The sequence below is a fragment of the Macrobrachium nipponense genome, chromosome 1, assembly GCF_015104395.2.
Source record: "Macrobrachium nipponense isolate FS-2020 chromosome 1, ASM1510439v2, whole genome shotgun sequence".
NCBI classification, from domain to species: Eukaryota; Metazoa; Arthropoda; class Malacostraca; order Decapoda; family Palaemonidae; genus Macrobrachium; species Macrobrachium nipponense.
Genome location: NC_087200.1, coordinates 142,627,814 through 142,638,417, shown reverse-complemented (window position 1 = coordinate 142,638,417; position 10,604 = coordinate 142,627,814). Strand labels below are relative to the sequence as shown.

General features: G+C 33.4%; 1 protein-coding gene across 1 annotated transcript; it reads left to right on the top strand.

Annotated features, from left to right (window-relative positions):
• The first annotated feature begins 7,344 nt into the window (after positions 1-7,344).
• Positions 7,345-9,813, top strand: LOC135218959 (trichohyalin-like). The gene has a single exon (XM_064255397.1). The coding sequence runs from the start codon at positions 7,345-7,347 to the stop codon at positions 9,811-9,813; it is 2,469 nt and encodes an 822-aa protein (XP_064111467.1).
• The last annotated feature ends 791 nt before the right edge of the window (positions 9,814-10,604 follow it).

Below are 10,604 nucleotides of genomic sequence, written 5' to 3'. Positions count from 1 at the left end.
TGTCCTAAGGGCTTTACGTGTCTGTAGCCCGCAGTTTATTGACGCTGAGATTAAAACTATTTATGATATTACATTGAAACTTAAATACCTAAGGACTTTTGTAGAATTGGCATGGAAAAGAGCTAGAAAAATATTTTATATAACTAATGACAAACTTGAATTACCTTATGATGAAAGGTTTTTAGAAATTCCTAGAATTTTAAAGCTTTATAAAATAAATGTTGTTTTCAGTAATATTAATGTCAAGAGTTTAGAAATAAAAAATTCTCCTAAACATATTCCAGGCTGCATATATGAAATTCCTTGTAACAAGTGTGATAAAATATATTAAGGACAAACCAGTAAATCTCTTTCACAACGTCTCAAACAGCACCAATATTCTGTGAGAATTGGGCAAATATCGAATGTATTATTCGTACATATGAGAGATTTAGATCATCCTATTAACTGGAGTCAAGCAATGTTCTAAATTTAAGTCTTGGTTTATTTAAGCTTGATGCCTTCATAATGAAAAAAGTTGTAGATAAATATAAGCAACAAAATTAATATATTCAGTTTTTACATGTTTTGGACTATACGGATACTTTGTAGTTTTTGTTAGGGTTAAATCTATGTTTAAATTTGTGACCGTGTAATATCCGATAATCCTGGATTATCTCTTTAATTTTTACCCTTTTGACAATTAACCATCTGGTATTCTTGATATTGTTGTTTACCTGATAACTTTCTCTTCAGTTGTATTTCATTAGCTCCTTGACAATGTCTTAGTAAAGACGAAAGCAATTGGATTTCTGAATATCATTTTCCTGTGGTATTTGCATATATATACATACATACATATATAGTATATATATATATATATATATATTTATATATATATAATGATATATATATATATATATTATACTACAAAGCTTATTCGTAGCGAGGTTCAGCGTAAAGCAATACAGGATTTGAAAAAGACGATGGAAAAAAAAACAACGAATTAAATAATGTAAATGCTTATGAACAGCATTTGTCGTCATTTGGAGTAATTACAACGGAGCTAAAATTGCTTCACACGACATTCAATTGTGCCGAAAAGACGTTTCATTAGGAGACTCTTTGTTGTTGGAGAGTTAATAGGAGAGTTGAGAGAGTCTGAGAATTCATACAGACGTTTCACACTATTATATATATATATATATATATATATATATATATATATATATATATATATATATATATATATATATATATATATTACATACATATATATTATATATACATATATAAGTAAATAAATTCTTCTGTTTTAAAACTTTGAAACAGAGTGTTTTAATGGGCCTTTTCTACTGGATACATATATATATATATATATAGATATATCATATATATATATATATATATCCATATATATATGTATATATATATATCATATATATATATATATATAGTATATACATATACATACATTACATACATACACACACACACATATATATACATATATATATATATATATATATATATATATATATATATATATATATACATACATATACATACATAGACACACACATAGACACACACATATATATATATGTGTGTGTCTATGTGTGTGTCTATGTATGTATTTATGTATGTATTTATGTATATATATATATATATATATATAATATATATATATATATATATATATGTATGATAAATATATATGTGTGTGTGTGTGTATGTATGTATTTATAGTATATATATATATATACTATATAATATATACATATATATATATGTATATATATATATAATATTATATATTAGATATATATATAAGATATATATATATGTATCCAGTACAAAAGGCCCATTAAAACACTCTGTGTTTTTAATGTGTTTTAATATATATATATATATATATATATATATATATATATATATATATATATATATATATATATATGAGGTGTGAAACTAATGACTTATTTCTTTGGCAAAGTAAAAAAGAAAAAACGACAAGGAATGAGAACCTCGATACTCGGGTTGTAAAATAATCTCGTGGAGTTTTCCTTTCTACTTGTTAACAAATATCATATAGTTCTTCTTCATTCTTAAAAGCCTTTTCGTACTCACAATAAAAAGGTCGAATGATCATCACACACTTCTGCCCTTTTTTATATTCACCAGAAAAGTCGTGTTTCTCTTTTTTTTAGAATTATGTTTCAGAACGAGAGAGAGAGAGAGTGGAAAATATTAAGCCAGTAAATCAAGGAATGTTGAAGAAAAATAATTCTAAAAATCCCTCAGAAAATAAAAATGAGATGTCAAGAAAAGATCCAGTGAAAAGAGCTCATCAAATAAACGTCAGGTGAGAAAACTTAAATAATAATAATAATAATAATAATAAAAACAATAAAGAAACAGATCCTTCAGTGGCTGGAAGCCTTAAAAGTTAATTGTCGACGGACGCTTTAACTAAGATGGCAACAGAGTGCAAGCTCAGTGGAGGTACAGTGCAATAATATATATATATATATATATATATATGTATAGAAATATACTATACATATACATATATATATATATCTATTATATAAGATATATATAATATATTATGGTAACTCCATAATTACTTTAAATATTTTGTTCTTGGTTTATGTCATTTGTTTTAATTAAGTCACGAAAAGTTCTCTTGGAACATTCTTTTATCCCCGGCCAAGGTTTTGTTTGTGTTCATCTGTATAGTGTTTATTCACCATATATTTTTTCTGCCTTTCATCTTTTGTGGAGCGGACTACCCGTCTTCGGTGCTTGACTTGTTGAACTGCCCATTTCGTGGTTTTGCTTTCGCTCTCTCGCCCTTTACCTGGAGTGCGTTTTTGGGCAGCGGGGCAGAGAGTATCGGCTCCCCAACAGAGGAGATCTTTCAGCATTTTTCACGGCTTAATTACCGGAAGATATTTGCTCCTGATCCTGCAGCTATCATTGAATTTGAGAGGCTCGTGCTAATGAATTTTAGCCTTACTTATAAGCATTGCTGTTGCTTTTGTGCTGCTGCTTGCCACTGCTGCTGGCTGTTGCCGTGTGTTTGACCTCATGGAGTCGTCAGGAGGCCTTCTAGTGGCGAAGAACGGTAAGCGGACCGTTTATGTTCTTCCCCCGCCTGCATACATAATATAGACAATTTACGTTGCCCTGGTGATCCCCTCTGTGCAAGGACACCCCCAGTGATCCGGAAGTAGGACAATCACTGTTGACGTGTTATATTAATCCTTAATTACGTATTCGGTGTGGTCTCTGAGAACATATGCAAGAATTCTTCAGCTATCTCTTCATTGCGTCTTTAGTGTAGTATTATCTGTGAATTTAGGAAATATTATTATTATAAGGTGTATTATGATTAATAATTATTCTAAAATTGATTAGGTTTAAGGTTTACTTCACTCTGCAACTCCAACTGTCGTATGCTAGGGAAAGTGTGTTTTAATGCCTACTACACTTTTCTTTCTCTTGACTGAGGTATAAAAGTTAGGTAGGCGCATGATGGTTCGAGTGTTATTATTGTAAAGTAGCGTATGTGTTTTTCCAGTTCCTAAGAAAGCTTTTCGAGGACTACTTTTTGTAATTTAAGACTATTTTTGTCAATAAAATTTTAGTTAAGTTTCATTCAGTGTTTTTGTATCCCTCTTTGAGAGTTAGTTTTGCTTTGTGAATTTTGTGTCGCTGCTGGTTCTTGCCTGGTATTTTGGCACTGAGCCAGTCTGGAAAAAGAACCCTGGATGAATATAATCAATCTTAAAGTTCATTACTATATATATATATATATTATATATATTTTATATATATATATATATATATATATATATTATATATAGATAGATAGTATATATAGATATATAGATAGATATTGATAGATACGATAGATAGATAGATAGTAGTAGATAGATAGATAGATGAGATAGATAGATAGATAGATAGCATAGATAGATAAAGTAGATAGATAGATACATATTATAATGAGCATTTATAAAAGTGTAAAGGTACCGCATGAACCATTGAATATTCAAGAACTTTCACCTCTCTTCTCTTTTCGATTCGACTTCGAACAAGTTTGCGTTTACAAAATGAAAACTTAGGATTCTTCTAAGCTCAGCTTTTAACCGTCAAGTAACTCTAACAAATTCTTGACAGTACTGGACATCTTTGACTGAGCCAGTAAGAAATTTTTTGTATTGTGCATGCTACGAATATAATTTAGTTTACTTGCCTAAGTAAACTAAACCATAGGAACACTAACACACACACACACATATATATATATATCTAAATATATTATATATATATATATATATATCTATATATATATATATATATATATATATATATATATATATATATAGAACTTGAGGAATGAAATGAAAATGTGAGACAATCTCCATAATAATAATATTTATTTCCAGTCTGAAACTCATGGAATGAAAATATAATTGAAGCAATATACGTTTGACAAGACATCGTGTCTGTTCAGATTCCAATGAACAGTTAATAAATATTGTTTTATTTGTAATTCTCACTGAAGGCGTATAAGGATTGTGTTGTTGTTTACCGGCAGCATTTAGCACTGTAGTAGCTAATTCTGTCACTGAAACTTTCCCCCCACGCAGCAGAATGGACTCTGAAATTCGTGACATAATTCCTGAATAAACAGAATTTTTCATGATGCAAATTGCTCCTATCATGCTATTGGCAACATCGTTTCCATATACACGCTATATATACACTCTTACGTGACGTTGCAAAAGTAGTTGGGTACAGAACTGCTGTCAAAATCATACATACCAACGTGAAAGTTGCGTTCGTTGAATATTGAAAATTTTAATGCAATTTACATTGTTCTAAGTTTATGCCTCTAGACTAACTTACCGATCGGAAATACCAGAGAAAAAGGCATAACTTGTTAAACAATATCCTGTTTTAGTGAAATAATTACAAATAATAATAAACTTTCCTTTAAACTATAGAATCCAGCTTAAAATTGTAATGCAACACACCAAAATTGATTAACAAAAAACTTTTGCTTAAACTACAGAATCCAGCAACACATTGAAATTGCAATGTCTGCTCTCCTGTTTTTCGCATCTATAGAAATCCAGCGAATTGAATCTCTACGCGAAGCTAACACATTGGGAAGCGCTGTCAGACTATTTTATTCTGTTATGTCAATAAAGAACATATTGCTAGGACATTTTGCATTTTCACATATCTGTAACTACAATTTCTCGGCGGGATATATCAGGAATCGTTGAAATAGAATATTCTCTTTTATTTATTTATTTTCTTTTGAATGCAAAAATAATTTTTGCCAGTAGATAACTATTGAAAAATTGTAATGGAAATGGGTAAAATTATTCATTGATAAAAGAAAACGATAGATTTTTATTCATTTAAGTGAGTAATATATAAAGAGAGAGAATGTGTCTATGTGTGCGTATTTATATATGTATATACATATATATATATGTATATATGTATATACATATATATATATATATATAATATATATATATATATATATATATATATCTATATATATATATATATATATATATATATCATATATATCTACATATATATTATATATATATATATATATATATATATATATATATATATATATATATATATATATATATGTATATCTTATATATTATTATATTATATCTAGATCTATATATAGAATATAGTATATATATATATATATGTATATATATATGTTATATATATGTTATATGGTATATGTATATATATGTATATATATATATGTATAATATGTATATATATGATATATATAATATGTATATATATATGTGTATAAGATTATATGTATTATGTATTAATATGTATGTATATAATAATATCTGTATAATATAGTTATGGATATAAATTATATGTATTGTATATATATGTATAATACTAGTATATCTATATATAACTAGTAATTATTATATATAATAATTATATATATTTATACACACACAAACACATTATATATATATATATATATATATATATATATATATATATATATATAATATATATATACTAATAAAAGGAGCCCATAAAAACACCAAAATGTAGAGAGAAAAGTACTATATTTCAGAGACTGCTGTCTCTCTCTTCAGGTATATGAATGAGAAAAGTTTACAGAAAAGGTGGTATTTATACCAAGAGATTCGTCCACAAGTAAGCCAATTTAGGTCACCCCCGCTGATAATTTTCCTTAAATCTTCTTAAGCGTTGGTTGAATGAACACTGCGTCGACGATGTCCGATAAATACCACCTTTTCTGTAAACTTTTCTCATTCATATACCTGAAGAGAGAGACTGCAGTCTCTGAAATATAGTACTTTTCTCTCTACATTTTGGTGTTTTTATGGGCTCCTTTTATTAGATGGAATTCTGTTGTTACAGAACATTTTTACCAGTCATATATATATATATATATATATAATTTCATGCAGATAACCCTGATAGGGATGAGATCACCTACAACTACCATTATGATTACTTATATTTAATCTATCTATCACTTCTACAACGTAATTTTATGATAATTGTATTGCTATTTTTCCTCTCATTACCGAATCTTCAACATAACACCATGATAATAGTGATAATAATAATTTTGAATACTGTGAAATTACTCCTACTGTTACTACTACAACTCTAATTAATAATAATAATAATAATATTACTATTACCACCAAAGTTATATTATTAAAAATGATAAGAAAAAATATAGATATGATATTATTACTACTGCTTCTACCACTAATAATAATACTACTACTAATAATAATCATCATCATCATCATAATTTTTGGTATTATTACTACTACTAATGATAAAGGTTTTAACCAAAACGTGAAAATTAAAGCAAAAAAAAAAAAAAAAAAAAAAAAAAAAACAGAAAATTTCTACGAAATATTATGTCAACTTGAACAAAACAGGATCAATAATAAGGAATAGAACATCAGCAAACTTTTGGTCAATTTATCTAAAAACAGAGAGACTCGTGTAGATAATCTCAGGAGGATATTGGACTTCATAAAATTCAATTTGTAATATGGTGAAGAGTCGAAGAAGATTACCGGTGATTCCTTCGACAGACCTCGATCCTCCCGAAGTACTGCAGGAGCTGGTCGAGGATCTGGAGATCTTTCGTCAGAACAGCAACGATGAAGAGGAAGAATCCCTCGGAGCCAAGCCGTGAAGCCCCTTCCGGAGTCTTCCCTGGAATGAAGACTGTTGGCTCCAGGAACGAACGTCTTCAGAGCCAGAATCCAACGTCCGTTTGAAAAACTAAGTATGGAGACAGCGAGAGTCTACGGGTATAACGCTTCATACATCATGATTACCACTTACTGCTTTTTGCTACTAGTGCTTTATTTCTTGTGCTGTGACATGTACGCTTCAATCTGTGAGGACTGTGTAACATTGTTTGGTTCTCAACAGATTAATGTTGGCGTACATGATATAATATCATCTTATGATATAGCGGTTTCTCGGAATCCTGAAATCTTTGAGGAACAACCCAGCAGCATTGATGCGTCTCGCTTTGCTCTCGCCATCCCTGGGATGGCACTGTTGGCGGGCTTGGCGCTCGCTGCTTTCTGTTGTTACCAGATTAAAGGATCCCGAGTTGACGACCCGGAAGAAATCGTTTCGCTAGAAGACAGCATGGAAACGGAACGCAGTAACGACAGTGAGGATGATGCAGACTTGGACAATGATGACGACCTGGACACCGAAATTGACGACGACGAAGACAGCCTGGAATTGGAAGATGAAGAAGATACCGACCTGGACAATGATGACGACTTAGAACCCGAAATGGACGACGAGGCTAGGCTGGTAGACAGCCTCGAAATAAAGGAAATTGACGACACCGAAGATGAACTGAGCACCGAAACGGATGAAGAGATGAGCCGAGAAGAGGACTTGGATAATTGTGAAGTCGCCGTAACACAAATGGAACACCTCTGGAAAGATGCTCAGCAGGAGATCGAACTGCTCCGAAAGCAGCTACTGGAGAGAGATCTGCTGCTTGAAAAGAAAGAAAACGACGGCAAGGAAATGAAAAGTCATTTCGAAAAGGAAATAAATAAGAGAGACGAAAAAATCGTCAACCTCCTCCAACAAGATGAACAATTCAGAGGTGAAAAGTGCCTGTTGGAACAGGATTTAAGATTGGCTCGAGATCAGCTGGAAACGACGGAAAGGACAAAGAAAGACCAGATGTCGAAAATAAACTCCCTGGAGAACCACCTGCAGGAAAAAGACCTCTTCCTCAAGAGGAGAAACGAGGAGGAGAGCGAGATGAGACGGCTCTTCCAGCAGGAGATAGCTGAAAAAGAGAGAGAGCTGGAGGCCACCTCACAGAAGGAAACAGAACTCAGCCTGAAATTAAAGGAAAGTGAAAATACTAATGAGTTACTTGACTTGGAGAACGAAGAGTTCTGTATGATGACTGAAGAGTTGAGGAACGTTTTAGCTGAGAAAGAGAAGGAAGTCCACCTTCTGAAAGAATCCCTCGCCTTTAAAACTAAAGAATTAGAGGAAGGTCAAGACCAGCATGAAATAATAAAGAGACGAGTAAAGGAAGTTGAGGATGATAACTCGACTCTCAGAGAAAAGCTGAGGATCACTGAAGCGGAGAATGTTAACATTCAGCAGATATTAGGAGATGAGCTTCAAGCGATGAAGAACTGGGTGGCCGAACTAGGAAGAGAAAATGCAATGAGTAAAGAAGAGTTAGAAGGAAAGGAGCTAGAAATAATGTTACTGGAAGAATCTTTAGAACAGAAGGACACCATTCTGCAAGATGTCCTTCATCACTGGAAAGACACTGAAAAGTTGTTGGAAGGAGCAAAGGAAAAAGAGAAGGAGATTGAGGCTTCTCTAACGACCTTAGAAGAAGAACTCCAGAAGAGGAACCTTCAAATCGAAGAGTTCCTCACTAAAGAAGAACAGTCAAGGTGTGAACAACAAGAATTCGAGGATAAACTAGACCTAGCTCTCCATTATGCAATGGAGCTGCAGACGTTGCTAAAGGACGCAGAAGAAAGGGAGAGGAAAATCAAAGAAGATTTAGAAGAACAGAGGAATAAAAACCATCTGTTAGCTAAAGAAAAGGAAGAAGAAGAGACTGAAATAAGAAGGCAACATCAGGAGAGACTGAGGCAAAAGGAAAAGGAAACAGAGAAGCAGCGTGAATGCCTGGAGGAACTCCAGGATAACTTGGAAAGCGCTCTGCGTCAAGAACAGAGCCTGGAACGCTTGCTGGAATCTAAACAAGAAGACCTCATCTGTTTGAAGAAGAAGGAGAGTAAAGCCCAGCTGGAAGTGCAGCGACTTCTCAAGGACTGCGATATGCTGAAAGAAGAGATTCAGCTACAGGAGCAGAATAGAATGAGAGAAGAAAAACGTCTCAGGGAGCAGCTAAGAACACAGGAGGAGGCTTTGAGGGAACATGACAAATACATGTTGATGATGTTTCTACATGGGACTGCTCAGAGGAATTTCCAGCTAGAACACATTGCGCTGGAACATGGAGACGTTATGATTGAAGAAGGAAAGAGAGAGAAGTGCACAGGAGGAACAATAGGAAGGAAAGACACGGGGAGTGAGGAAGACCCCTGTGAGAAGGCCCGTGAGACAGAAGAGAAACAACGTAAGGAGTACTGGAATGCACAGCGGGAGAAAAACGAGGATTACGAGAAACAATGGGAGGGCCTCAAGAACATTGTGGAAGATGTTCTTCACGGAGATGAATAAAGATCTTCAGGATATTCATCGTTCACTGAGGAGGAAAGCATTGGCTGCCGAGTTCCCCCAACTCGTCAGCGAAGGCACTGTCTCAAGGAACGAACAAACTCGCCTGGTGAGAGTCAAAGGAAGAATTTTATGGAGGTAGGAGGACAAGCTCTCGGTATGAGAGCAAAAAGCTATTTGGAGGTAGGAGGACAAGCTCTCAGCTTGAGAGCCAACAGCAGTTTGGAGGCTGGAGGAAGAGCTCTCAGCTTGAGAGCCAAAAGCTGTTCGGAGGCAGGAAGATGAAGCTCTCAGTTCGAGAGCCAAAAGCTGTTCAGAGAACTAGAAGGCCACCAGAAGGCCAACAGAAGGCCACCAGAGGGCGCAAGTTCAATGCCTTTTATATATGCAAAATATGGGTTATGCAATGCATAATGGGCTGAATACTTACATATACTACTGTGGCAACCTCTGGCGCAGCGTAATTACCCGTAAGTTCAATGCCTTTCATATATGCAAAATATAGGTTATGCAATGCTTAATGGGCTCAATACTTGCATATACTACTGTGGCAACCTCTGGCGCGGCGTAAAAACCCGTAAGTTCAATGCCATCCATATATGCAAAGTATGGGTTATGCAATGCATAATGGGCTCAATACTTGCATATACTACTGTGGCAACCTCTGGCGCAGCGTAAAACCCGTAAGTTCAATGCCTTCCATATATGCAAAGTATGGGTTAGGCAATGCATAATTGGCTCAATACTTGCATATACTACCGTGGCAACCTCTGGCGCGGCGTAAAAACCCGTAA